Genomic DNA, 14,086 nt, shown 5'->3' with positions numbered 1-14,086 from the left:
CATGTACTCTAACAGATGTGCAGTACACACCCCTACGCACGCACGCACGCACGCACGCACGCACGCACGCACGCACGCACGCACGCACGCACGCACACACACACACACACACACACACACACACACACACCCTTATTAGCGCATTACATATTGATGGCCGTATTGATATAGCAACATCATAAAATCGATAATGCCAAATGTTAATATTTGACACGCCACTGACAAATATACCCCACCAACAATGCAGAGAACATTCTGTGCACCCCTCCCTCTCTGATTCTTTGACCCTCTGTCCAATGACTCCGATCACTTTCCCCCCTTCCTGTTTAGTCTAGATATTCTTGCTCCTTTGAGATGCTTTGAGATGCAAATCACAGTGTTTTCATCATACACCGTTTATTTATTATGTACAGTGACCAAAGTCTGTGTATCTTTATTTACCCACCATTTATTCACAATTAATTATTCAGTGTACTCAATTATCATATACCCTCTGGAAATATGACTCATCAATGCATTACGGTATTCACAAATTAAATATAATTTAAGATATGCATATGCTTATGCTTATACATGCTTATCAACACACGCACGCACGTACGCACGAACTGCAGTGTTTTAGATGCTGTTCTGCATATGCTATTTAATATTACTTCTCTCCAAGTTAGTGTGTGTAACTTCTTAATCGATGAATTGACCCTTCTGCAGACTCTGTCCAGTGTGCAGGCCATGCCCCAGCAGTACAGCTGACGGTGGGAGAGGAGGCGGAGTGGCAACTCTGGGATGTCAGCATGTTTCACACCTCAGTAGGAGGATTCTGCAAATTCATCTAGTGAGAATGTTCCCATGCAGGTCCGATAAAGTTAATGCCAACATAAGCACTGCTTGTGTTTCCAGTTCTTGGAGAGAGGTGAATATTATCATACTGTGGATGTTTAGCTTGGTCAAATAAAAGTGTTGGTGGACAGCAAATCACTATGATATAAACTGAATGAACATTAATTCCCTTTCAAATTACTACAAAAAGTGCCAACTCCATATAGTGTATAGTGCTTGATTGCATTGCAATTTCAGACAGATTGGTGTAAACTGCAGGACAACAACATCCGGACAGACCGCAGTGATTCATATATACCTATTAATAGATATGAATCAGTGCGGCCTGTCCTGGACTACCAGTTGGGACACCAGGTGCTTATGTTACTGTGTGTGTGTGTGTGTGTGTGTGTGTGTGTGTGTGTGTGTGCGTGTGCGTGTGCGTGTGCGTGTGCGTGTGTGCGTGTGCGTGTGCGTGTGCGTGCGTGCGCGTGTGCGTGCGTGCGCGCGCGCGCGCGCCTGGACTACCAGTTGGGACACCAGGTGCTTATGTTACTGTGTGTGTGTGTGTGTGTGTGTGTGCGTGGGTGCGTGCGTGGGTGCGTGCGTGCGTGCGTGGTGTTGGGCTATATACTGCCGTTTTAGGTGACGATTGTGACGTATAGAACCACTTTGACCTGGTCATCCAATGTGGGTTATTATTATTATTGTTATTGGGGTTTAGGGGCAAGGCGATTATGACTCAGGATGTGATTATTATTAACATTTTCAAATCTCCTATAGCGAATGGAAATAGGACAGGAATTTCTGCATGCAGGACCTAATCTGGGATTACAAACCTGGGAACGTTCATGAACTCATAACCACTGCCTCTTTAGAGATTTGGGCAAACGGGGGAAAAAAATAGAAAACAGGATGTGAGCACTGTAAAGGCTGTCCTCTGTCCATAAGAGGAGCAAAAAGTGTGTTACCTCAACTCAACCTATATTACAACAGAGAATAAGACAAATTAAAGAGAACGGTTGAGAATAGAATAGAGAATATGCTTCATATGTACTGTCTGACTTCATTTATTTAATTTTATATGCTCATGGTTTTCCTTACAGCATGCATAATTCAGACCACCAAACCAGACAGACAGACAGACAGACAGACAGACAGACAGACAGACAGACAGGATACGTATAGGGAGGGGGTAGGCACTGAAAAATGTGTTTGTACTAGGGCTCTCATCACCTCTCCAGCTCTTTAGTATACACAGAAAATACATTTTCCGGTTATACAGGATGAACAAGTATACAATTGTTGCGATGACACAAATAAATGAGCAGGAAAATCACTATTAACTTTAAAAAAATGGTTGGAAATGGCAACCCATGCACCTGTACTTATATAGCATATTTTCCCTACAGTTTTGGAAGTTGTGCCACATCCAAACAAAATGTACTCTTCTCGTCAATTCTGGGACTCGGGAGCTGACCTTGGTGCTGAAATCTTAGACGTGCACAAAAGGTCTCAGTTTAAGTAATAGTAAACAGCATATCCTATCAATGCACATAATTGTCCAACTAAGTGTAATAATCATTCAGGCTATATAAAACGTTGCTGAAATGATATTTGCGCATCAGCCTTTTAACCACATGGCGCCAGTGTTGTTCCATAGATGTGAGCGCTGCTATCTGGCATGTCTAAGCCCCTCCCGTTCAGAGATGTTGGACATTTCTTCAGTCTTTGTTGCAAAGAGACGAGAGGCGAGGAAATGAATACATCGTCATACTATATATTTATAGACAGTTCAAATGGAGAAATATCTTCCCTGTGCCTATTTTATTTGAAATTCTCAGCTTGGATCTATGAGTTGCTCACGTTGTGGGAAATTGTGAAATTATGTTTCTATGGAGTATGAGGAGCTCTATTGGGATATATATTGTGCTCGTGCTGTTGAAGTGCTGCTGGCAAACGGTGACCGGACAGCTCTCCTACTCCGTCTCTGAGGAGGTAAACCCGGGGACTTCTGTTGGAAATATCGCTAAGGATCTAAACCTCAATGTGCAGGATTTGGACACTCGTCTGTTTCAAATTGTTACTGGATCAAAGACAAAATATTTCGAGGTAAATCTAAAGACTGGCATTCTCTACGTTAATGAAAGAATAGACAGAGAGGCGCTATGCGCAGTGAAACTGAAATGTACAATCAGTGTGGAAGCCGTGATAAATAATCCGTTGAAGCTTTATCACATTGATGTAGATATTGTAGATGCAAATGATAATTATCCATTGTTCGCCGCCAAATCACAACATTTAGACATTGCAGAGAGCACGTTGCCAGGAGCAAAATTCGCTTTATCAGAGGCATCCGATGCCGATGTGGGGAGGAATGGAGTCAGTAGCTACAAATTAAATCAGAATGAACACTTCACTTTGGCAGTGCATAAAGAAGGAGATAGTGCGTCTGTCGAGTTAGTGCTACAGAAAGCTTTAGACCGAGAAAAACAGCCTGTGATTAATCTAACACTGACCGCTGTAGATGGAGGTAGTCCTCCAAAGTCTGGCACTTCACAGCTTGTTATTCATGTTTTAGACATTAATGACAACTTACCGATATTTAATAAATCTTTATATAAGATTCAAATACCCGAAAACACGTCCCCTGGCTCAACAATAATCACTGTCAATGCCATCGATGCAGACGAGGGTCTAAACAGTGAAATACTATATTCTCTCAGAAGCAAAGACCAAGACCACGTTCTTGATTTATTTGAAATTGAACCTCACACCGGTGTAATTACAGTAAAAGGCAAACTTGACTTTGAAGAAAGAACAGCATTTGAGATACGTGTAGAGGCCAGTGACAAAGGCCAGCCCCCGATGGCGGCTCACTGCAAAGTGCTGGTGGAAGTGCTAGACCAAAATGACAATAGCCCTGAGATCACCGTAACGTCATTACTAAACGCAGTGAATGAAGATGCTAAACCAGGAACAGCAATTGCACTTGTGTCAATCCTCGATAAAGATGGTGGCAAGAACGGTGCCGTTAAATGTCACATAACCAATAAGGTTCCCTTTAAATTGGAAACAAATTATAAAAACTACTTTTCATTGATAGTTGATGGACCGCTAGACAGAGAGAGTGCATCTCAATATAATGTTTCAGTGTTAGCTACTGATGAAGGGAGTCCACCACTGTCTAGTACCAGTGTTATTATGGTACACGTGTCTGATGTCAATGACAACACACCTCGCTTCTTAGAGCCAGTGATAAATGTGTATGTAAAAGAAAACGGGCCAGTGGGAAAAATTATTAAAACCGTGTCTGCAGTTGATGCTGACATCAATGAAAATGGCGACGTGAGCTATTCATTTTTTGGCAGTAATTATTTACCGCTGTCTACCATGATAAATATAAATACAGTAACTGGAGATATTATCGGCCTGCAGTCTTTCAACTATGAGGAGTTAAAAACGTTCCAGTTTCAAGTTCAGGCCACAGACTCTGGTGTTCCTCCACTAAGTAGCAACGTGACCGTGAACGTTTTTATCCTGGATGAGAACGACAACAGTCCCGGAATCCTCTCACCCTATTCTGAACACGGATCTGTTAACAGTGAGAACATTCCTTATTCTGCTGAAGCTGGATACTTTGTGGCCAAGATCAGAGCTGTAGATGCAGACTCTGGTTACAATGCACTTCTTTCTTATCATATATCTGAACCAAAAGGAAATAACCTCTTTCGAATCGGAACCAGCACCGGGGAAATCAGGACTAAGAGGCGAATGAGTGACAATGACCTGAAAACTCATCCTTTAGTGGTGTTGGTTTCTGATAACGGAGAACCCTCCCTGTCAGCCACTGTGTCTATTGATGTAGTGGTGGTTGAAAATACAGGAGACATTCAGACTCAATTCAGGCATGTACCCATAACGGATGAAAGTTTTTCTGATTTAAATATGTATTTACTGGTTGCTATTGCATCAGTGTCAGTGATCTTCCTACTGAGCCTCATCAGTTTAATAGCTGTCAAATGCCACAGGACAGACAGCGATTTCAGCAGGTATGGCCCCCCAATGATCACCACTCATCCTGACGGGAGCTGGTCTTACTCTAAATCTACTCAGCAGTATGACGTGTGTTTCAGCTCTGACACACTGAAGAGTGACGTAGTGGTTTTCCCTGCGCCCTATCCACCTGTAGATGCGGAATTAATCAGTATAAACGGAAACGACACGTTTAGCCTGACTCAAACTTTACCAAACAAAGAGAAGGTAAGATCAAACGTATTTATTGTCTTTCTACAAATAGTGGTTTATATACAATGAAAGGTTTCTACACTGTTTATTTCTCCAAAAATAGAAACACGAGTATGATATAATTATGACTATAAAACATGTAATATTGAGGCCATACAAATAATTTCAGGTATATTTTCCATGTTATATTGTATGCATTTTGCCTCAGCAGTAATGCATTCTTAGATTGGCCACTGTCCGTGGTGCTGAAAGCATGCATATATGAACACTTATAACGTGTCCAAAGGTGTTATAACACCTTTGGCAAACCGCTAAACAAAGGGTATGTATTAGCCTATATCAAATAGATTTTTTTCTTTTAGTTTTTGCCCCACAGAATCAAAGGTTTTATAGTCATGATTCACCAGGAATCTGGATGGCTTGATTTTAGGCCAAAAGCAATTAATAATACATATTTTTTAGGAATCTATATAGGCCTATGGGATCATTGCATGGCCTATTTTTGAGTGGACTAGGAAAAGAGAAGGGAACCCGCACACTCATGCTCCAAAGGGTATATTTATTGACGACATAGGAAAAGAGAAGGGAACCCTGTGGCAGCGGTGGCCGAACGGATTGCGGAGCGGTCTTGATACCGGAAGGTCGCCAGTTCAAATCAGCGGTCCGACACGTTAAAATTACCACCGCTGAAGTGCCCTTGAACAAGGCATTGAACCACTACGATTAAATGTTCTATGAGCATGGGCCTGGCTGGAAACAAGTTCTTGAGCTTAGCCCAGATACCCTGGGTAAATATAGTAATCATTTCATTTCATTTCCGCACACTCATATGCTCCAAAAGGTATATTTATTGACGTGGAATTTTTGAGTGGAACCACAACATGGGTGCCACTGCTATATATATATATATATATATACTATAGGACATTTTGTATTCATAACCCATTGAAAAATGAATTTCAGATAACATTGTCCATACATGTGACATCTGCATCCACAGTGATGCATTGCAAGATTGACCGCTGTCCATGGTTCTGAAAGCCAGCCAATGTATGAACACTGTTAATGATTTACATAATCCTCTGGCTCTGCTTATTTTGCAACATATAAGTCACAATTTTATAACCTTAGCACAGTTTGGTTTCAGTTTTCGTGTTCTATACTCTTTTATTTCGACATCGGCATTGCTGAAAGCATGTTGCAACACGTCACAATACTATATTGGCGCTGTGTGTGTGTGTGTGTGTGTGTGTGTGTGTGTGTGTGTGTGTGTGTGTGTGTGTGTGTGTGTGTGTGTGTGTGTGTGTGTGTGTGTGTGTGTGTGTGTGTGTGTGTGTGTGTGTGTGTGTGTGTGTGTGTGTGTGTTTTTACATACATGCCTCCTGTCCATAATGATTGATTCTAGGCATTGCACAATTGGTTCAGGACAGTAATTGGCATTGAATTAGACCATTGAACGCAGTTATTTAAAATGACCACATGGTGACACTCTAGACCATACCATTTGGGACTCTTGCTTTATGCTCAATGCCCCTCCCAGAAACACAGAATCAGAGGATGATGATATAGTCTTATCACAAAGAGAAGCAGTGGCAGGGACCGTTTTCTGTTTTTATTTGAGAAAACACATGATCTAGCCTATATGTGTTGTTAGTCTGGAATACTCCAGATACGTGCATGTGCATATACTAGTGGAATCGATGTTTGGTTCACGTTGGATGGAATTATGTCTTTACCGACGAGAAGGAGCTATATTTTGACATATTTTGTGCTCGTGCTGCTGGAGTGGGAAGCGGTATACGGACAGCTCTCATACTCCGTCTCTGAGGAGGTAAACTCGGGGACTTCTGTTGGGAATATCGCTAAGGATCTAAACCTCAACGTACAGGATTTGGAGTCCCGCATGTTTCAGATTGTTACCGGATCAAACAGAAAATACTTCGATGTAAATCTGAAGACTGGTGTTCTCTACGTCAATAATAGAATAGACAGAGAGGCACTGTGCGCAGAGGAACTGAAATGTACAGTAAGTGTAGAGGCCGTTATAAACAACCCTTTAAAGCTTTATCGTGTTGATGTAGACGTTTTAGATATAAATGATAATCCTCCTTTATTTGCAGCCAAATCACAAAATTTAGACATTGCAGAGAGTACATTGCCTGGAATGAAATTTTCATTGTCTGAGGCAACTGACGCAGATGTTGGGAAAAATGCAGTCAACACGTACAAATTAAGTCAAAACGAACACTTTTCATTGGCTGTGCATAAAGAAGGAGACAGTGCGTCTGTCGAGTTAGTACTACAGAAAGCTTTAGACCGAGAAAAACAGCCTATTATTAATCTAACATTGACCGCTGTAGATGGAGGTAGTCCTCCAAAGTCTGGAACCTCACAGCTGGTTATTCAGATTTTAGACATTAATGATAACCCTCCTATATTCACTAAATTATTGTATAAAGCTCAAATTCCTGAAAACACGCCACGGGGTACAACAATAATAACTGTGAATGCCATCGATGCAGATGAGGGCCTAAATGGGGAAATACATTATTCTCTCAGAAGCAAAGACCAAGACCACGTTCTTGATTTATTTGAAATTGAACCTCACTCCGGTGTAATTACAGTAAAAGGCAAACTTGACTTTGAAGAAAGAAAAGCTTTTGAGATACGTGTAGAGGCCAGTGACAAAGGCCAGCCCCCGTTTGCGGCTCACTGCAAGGTGCTGGTGGAGGTGGTGGATCTCAATGATAATAGTCCTGAGATCACCGTGACATCATTACTAAACGCAGTGAATGAAGATGCTAAACCAGGAACCGCAATTGCACTTGTGTCAATCCTCGATAAAGATGGTGGCAAGAACGGTGACGTGAAATGTCATATCACAAATAAAGTTCCCTTTAAATTGGAGACAAATTATAAAAACTATTATTCATTGGTGGTTGACGGACCGTTAGACAGAGAGAGTATATCTGAGTATAACGTCTCAGTTTTAGCTGCTGATGAAGGTAATCCACCACTGTCCAGCACCAGTGTTATTACGGTACACGTCTCTGATATAAATGACAACGCGCCTCGCTTCTTAGAGCCAGTGATTAATGTCTATGTAAAAGAAAACGGACCAGTAGGAACAATATTTAAAACAGTGTCCGCAGTAGATGCTGACATAAAAGATAACGGTCATGTGAGTTATGCATTTTTAGACAGCAAGAGTAACTCGCTGCCGCTCTCTACAATGGTAAATATAAACGCAGAGACGGGTGATATTATAGGTCTGCAGTCATTCAACTATGAATCCTTAAAAACGTTTCAGTTTAAAGTTCAGGCCACAGACTCTGGTGTTCCTCCGCTCAGTAGTAACGTGACTGTGAACATTTTTATCCTGGATGAGAATGACAACAGTCCCGGAATTCTCTCACCCTATTCTGAACACGGATCTGTTAACAGTGAGAACATTCCTTATTCTGCTGAAGCCGGATACTTTGTGGCCAAGATCAGAGCTGTAGACGCAGACTCTGGTTACAATGCATTGCTTTCTTATCACATTTCTGAGCCAAAGGGAAACAATCTCTTTCGAATTGGAACCAGCACCGGAGAAATCAGAACTAAAAGGCGAATGAGTGACAATGACCTGAAAACTCACCCGTTGGTGGTGTTGGTTTCTGATAACGGAGAACCATCCATGTCAGCCACTGTGTCTATTGATGTAGTGGTGGTTGAAAATACTGGTGACATTCAGAATCAGTTCAGACATGTCCCGTCGAAAGAGGAGAACTTCTCTGATTTAAATCTGTATTTACTGATTGCAATTGCATCAGTGTCAGTGATATTTCTATTGAGCCTCATCAGTTTAATAGCTGTCAAATGTCACAGGACAGACAACGATTTCAGTCGGTATGGAGCCCCAATGATCACCACCCATCCTGACGGGAGCTGGTCTTACTCTAAATCTACTCAGCAGTATGACGTGTGTTTCAGCTCAGACACACTGAAGAGTGACGTAGTGGTGTTTCCCACCCCATTTCCACCTGGAGATGCGGAACTAATCAGTATAAATGGATGCGACACTTTTAACGGGACGCAGACTTTACCAAACACAGAGAAGGTAAGATACATATGTATTCAGTCTCAACCACAAAAGTTCAAACATTTTTAAATGATTCCATTAGAAATTAGTTTGAGTCATATAGGCTGTATGTTGACATCAAAATGAATGTTACATGTAGTAGGCTATTGTTCATTTTTTTCTTGCATCTCATGACCTTATATTATTTGGACAATATCCCTAAATTAGGCTACTACAAGCAGCATACCTACTGTAGCCTATTGAAAATGTCGAAAGGCATCGTTTGTCTTAATGAGCCCTTAACATACCTTATTGTACAAGACCTGTGTGTTATGGGATATATGGGGATGCTTTGGGTTTATGTTATGGAACTGTGTGCGCCCCCTAAAGCAGCATACAACAATGAGTTTGCTGCCTGCTTTATTGAAAATAAGAGTGTCATGTTAACTTTTAAGCCTATTTAAAAATGCAGTTCAAGATCGGCTGGCTTTGTGTGTATTTATTTTGCCGCTATCCGTGGTGCTGAAAGCGAGCTGACTGATGAGCACTGTTCTTTAGATTTCCTCTGGCTCTGTTAATTGTGTTGAACGTATAACAAAATCAGTTTTGTGCTCCTTTCTCTCTATATTCTGATCCTTTCTCTCATGTTATCTATTTGTCATTATAGCTGCACAAACTCTGCACTTTATTAGGTAATAAATCGCTACTTTATGCCAGTTTAAAAAGTTCTGAAATTTAAAAACAGCCATGGCTTGTACATAAAAACGTTTTCATACAATTGAAAGCCGCCTGTATTTGAAAGTTTTCAAACGGGCAGGATGTGTGCTTTTGTATACTTTGAACAACTGGGGGAGAATGGAGATTACGTGCGTGCGGGCGCAAGCGGTGTAGTTTGTGTTAATGACTTTTTCAAAAGAATCAATTTGCACTTTTAGGCATTTTTTTTATTCTGGCTTTTTGCATTACTCTTTGATTGTCAACCAAAATACTATAAACGGGTCATTTTGTTGCATCCAATATGATATTGTGATCAAATACAACTCTGCATGTGATACATGCGTTCTATCTTTTTTCCTTTAGTTAGCATTCCAGGTATATGATGATAATGATTGCCATGTAGACCCATGGAGTTGAATGCAGTTTTGCCAAATACCCACGTGGTGACACTGTAGACCATAGCATTTTAGGTTGTTTTTTGACGTTCGATGCCCCTCCCAAATGTAGAGAGGATGATATTATTTTTCAAGGCTTTTCACAAAGAGAATCGGGAGAGAAGCGAGAACAATGTCTGGGTGTCTTTTTATTTAGCTTTGGAAAAGATAAACATAAATACGTAGCCTGTATTTTGCTGTTCGTATGTATGATTTGATGTGATTCTGGATCTGGATATTGGAATGCAATTATTTTTTTCGCAACGGATGGAATTATGTTTCTATCGAGTAGAAGGTGTTCTGCTGTGACATATTTGGTGCCTCTGCTGTTGGAGTTTTACTGGGGAACCGTGTACGGGCAGCTCTCCTACTCCATTTCTGAGGAAGTAAATCCGGGGACTTCAGTTGGAAATATTGCAAAGGATCTAAGCCTTAATGTACAGGACTTGGACTCCCGCATGTTTAGGATTGTGACTGGATCAAAGAAAAAATATTTCGAGGTAAATTTAAAGACTGGTGTTCTCTACGTCAACGACAGAATAGACAGAGAGGAGCTCTGTGCGAAGGCTCCAAAATGCAATGTAAATGTAGAGGCTGTGATTAATGATCCTCTTAAACTATATCGTGTTGAAATCAATATCATAGATGTCAATGATCATTTTCCATCTTTCACTGCAAAGTCACAAACAATTGACATCGCTGAAAGCACATTGCCCGGTGCAAGATTTCATCTACTGCCAGCATACGATGCAGACGTCGGAAAAAATGGCATTAACACATACAAACTCGGTTCTATTGAACACTTTTCACTGGCAATTATTAAATCAGGTGAGCGTGTGTCCGTAGAATTAGTACTGCAGAAAGCTTTGGACCGAGAGAAAGAACCTGTGATCAGGCTTACGCTAACAGCCATAGACGGTGGCTCTCCGCCAAAGTCTGGCAGTTCTGAAATTATAATTAATGTTTTAGACATTAATGACAACATGCCAGTATTTAGTCAAACGCTGTATAAGACACGTGTGTATGAAAATGTGCCAGTTGGGACAACCCTGATAATTGTGAATGCTACAGACTCAGACGAAGGGATTAATAAAGAGATCACTTATACACTTAGCACAAGAGAACAGGAACATATACTGGAGATATTTGAAATTGACCAAGACACAGGCGCACTATCTGTTAAGGGACATGTGGACTTTGAGGAACATCCTGCATTTGAGATCCGTGCACAGGCTAGTGACAGAGGTCAGCCCCCGATGTCTACTCACTGTAAAGTTCTGGTTGAAGTGTTGGACCTCAATGACAATGCTCCTGAGATAGCCGTGACGTCATTGGAAAGCACAGTGAAAGAGGATGCTAAAATAGGTACCGCAATAGCACTAGTTTCAGTTAATGACAGAGATGGAGGCAAGAATGGCGAAGTTAATTGTAATATAAATGAGGGCATTCCATTCAAATTGGAGACAAACTACAAGAATTATTATTCATTAGTAGTTGACGGACCTTTAGACAGAGAGAACTTCCCCCAATATAATATAACGATTAGAGCTACAGACATGGGGGACCCTCCTCTATCGAGCACCAGTATTATTTCTATAAAGGTTTCTGACGTAAATGACAACGCACCTCACTTTTTGGAACCTGCAATTAATGTTTATGTGAAAGAGAACAGTGCAGTTGGGACAGTTGTTAAAACGGTGTCTGCAGTTGACGCAGACATTAGTGAAAATGGCCAGGTTAGATATTCATTTTTAGAAAGTAACAGTTACACATTTCCTCATCCTACATTGGTAAGCATCAACTCAGAAACGGGAGATATAGTCTGTCTCCAGTCTTTCAACTATGAGGAGTTAAAAACGTTTCATTTTAAAGTTCAGGCAACAGACTCTGGTGTCCCTCCTCTCAGTAGCAATGTGACGGTAAATGTTTTTATCCTAGATGAGAATGACAACAGTCCGGGGATTCTCTCGCCCTATTCTGAACACGGCTCTGTTAACAGTGAGAACATTCCTTATTCTGCTGAAGCTGGATACTTTGTGGCCAAGATCAGAGCTGTAGATGCAGACTCTGGTTACAATGCACTGCTTTCTTATCACATGTCTGAACCAAAGGGAAATAACCTCTTTCGAATTGGAACCAGCACCGGGGAAATCAAGACTAAGAGGCGAATGAGTGACAATGACCTGAAAACCCACCCCTTAGTGGTGTTGGTTTCTGATAACGGAGAACCGTCTCTCTCGGCTACTGTGTCTATTGATGTAGTGGTGGTTGAAAGTACTGGAGACACCCAGACTCAGTTCAGAAATGTACAGATAAAGGACGAAAGCTTCTCTGATTTAAATCTGTATTTACTGATCGCCATCGCGTCTGTATCAGTTATTTTTCTACTGAGCCTCATCAGTTTAATAGCTGTCAAATGCCACAGGACAGACAGCAGTTTCAGCAGATACGGGGCCCCAATGATCACCACCCACCCTGACGGAAGCTGGTCTTACTCTAAATCTACTCAGCAGTATGACGTGTGTTTCAGCTCTGACACACTGAAGAGTGACGTAGTGGTTTTCCCTGCACCGGGTCCGTTTGCTCCGGTAGATGCGGAACTAATCAGTATAAACGGAAGCGACACCTTTAGCAGGACTCAGACTTTACCCAATAACGAGAAGGTAAGATCAATGTGATATTATTTTCCTTCGACACATAGGCCTAATGCTTTAATGACAATTCGATGCAAACGTTTTAACATTCCATTTTGTCAACAGAAATAAAACCCAACCCAGCTATTTTTAAATAGCCCTGAACCACGAATTAAGATTATTGTCTTCAAATATATCGACACAAACAAAATCAAAGCTGCTATTGTGATACTGTACTGTTTGGGTAATTGACTCATTTTATTTAAACACTTTGTGCTTTCAGAACCAAGGACAGTGGCAAACCAAAGTGACTTTGGTTGGCCGCTGTCCGTGGTTCTGAAAGCAAGCCCATGAAGTGTATGAATGAACTTCATTTGACATCATCTACTTGCTTTGATAATACAGATGTTTTGTTTTTCATCTCAAAACCTTCTCATTCCCGTCAGTCTTTTTTGCTGAAACTACAAATCTGGACTATTTTAAACTAATAAATTGCTACTTTATGATTGTTTGACAGCCATTGGGAACGACTGACTGAAATGGAGATTGTATTAATTCTAAAAGCCTAATTTTTTAAGTGTAGTTTTTTATTCTGAAAAACTAAAAGCCACATAGACACATAGGGCCTACTTTTCAGTATCAATCTGCATTGTGTGCTACACGTATTATATTGAAAATGGGGACACTAAGTATCAATTGTTTGTCTATAATGTTATCCTCCTTACATTACAGCCGATTTATTACACTGCTCATTTGTTCCCTAATACGACAATGTGTTGTCCTGGCTCCCAAACGGTTGAATAAATAACCTCTTTCAGTCAGGACTGCAAACTCACTCCCCAGTTTCCACCAAGGTCTGAAAACTCACCTCGAGCACTTCAATCCCTTCTTGATGAACTGTAGACCCAGACAGTTATTCCAACCATGACCACGTGGTGACACTGTAGACCATAGCATTTGCATTATCTATTTCGAGACTAGATGCCCCTCCTAGATTTAGAGGATGGTGATGTTTCATAGGGCTTTTTTCACAAAGAGTATTGGGACAAGAGAGAACGGTATCAGGACAAAGTATCCGTCATTATAGCCATTTTAACGCAGTTGTTATCGTGTTGGCGTCTCGATTTTTTTGGCATACGTGTGGACACAGGAATCTATGTTTTGTTCAAGTTCAA

The 14,086-nt window shown here is 41.0% G+C and overlaps 4 protein-coding genes across 4 annotated transcripts in view; all 4 read left to right on the top strand.

Annotated features, from left to right (window-relative positions):
* Positions 1–14,086, top strand: part of LOC306919690 (protocadherin beta-15-like) — a gene marked incomplete at both ends in the record, with an annotated part of 333,762 nt that overhangs the window by 47,032 nt on the left and 272,644 nt on the right. The gene's annotated exons all lie outside the window — the stretch shown is intronic.
* LOC306927020 (protocadherin alpha-8-like) lies at positions 2,719–6,625 on the top strand (the record flags this gene model as incomplete). Its single annotated transcript, XM_079506598.1, has 2 exons — positions 2,719–5,091; positions 6,605–6,625. 2 exons carry the CDS (start codon positions 2,719–2,721, stop codon positions 6,623–6,625), a joined length of 2,394 nt encoding a protein of 797 aa, XP_079362724.1.
* On the top strand, positions 6,791–9,217 carry LOC306927013 (protocadherin alpha-7-like; the record flags this gene model as incomplete). The annotated part of the gene is made up of 1 exon (XM_079506586.1): positions 6,791–9,217. One exon carries the CDS (start codon positions 6,791–6,793, stop codon positions 9,215–9,217), a length of 2,427 nt encoding a protein of 808 aa, XP_079362712.1.
* On the top strand, positions 10,554–13,251 carry LOC306927004 (protocadherin alpha-3-like; the record flags this gene model as incomplete). Its single annotated transcript, XM_079506578.1, has 2 exons — positions 10,554–12,941; positions 13,195–13,251. The coding sequence occupies 2 exons, from the start codon at positions 10,554–10,556 to the stop codon at positions 13,249–13,251; spliced, it is 2,445 nt and encodes an 814-aa protein (XP_079362704.1).

The sequence above is a fragment of the Electrona antarctica genome (assembly GCF_951216825.1).
Source record: "Electrona antarctica genome assembly, chromosome: 1".
NCBI classification, from domain to species: domain Eukaryota; kingdom Metazoa; phylum Chordata; class Actinopteri; order Myctophiformes; family Myctophidae; genus Electrona; species Electrona antarctica.
The sequence above is the reverse complement of the archived record's forward strand: the minus strand, read 5'-3'. Positions and strand labels throughout refer to the sequence as shown.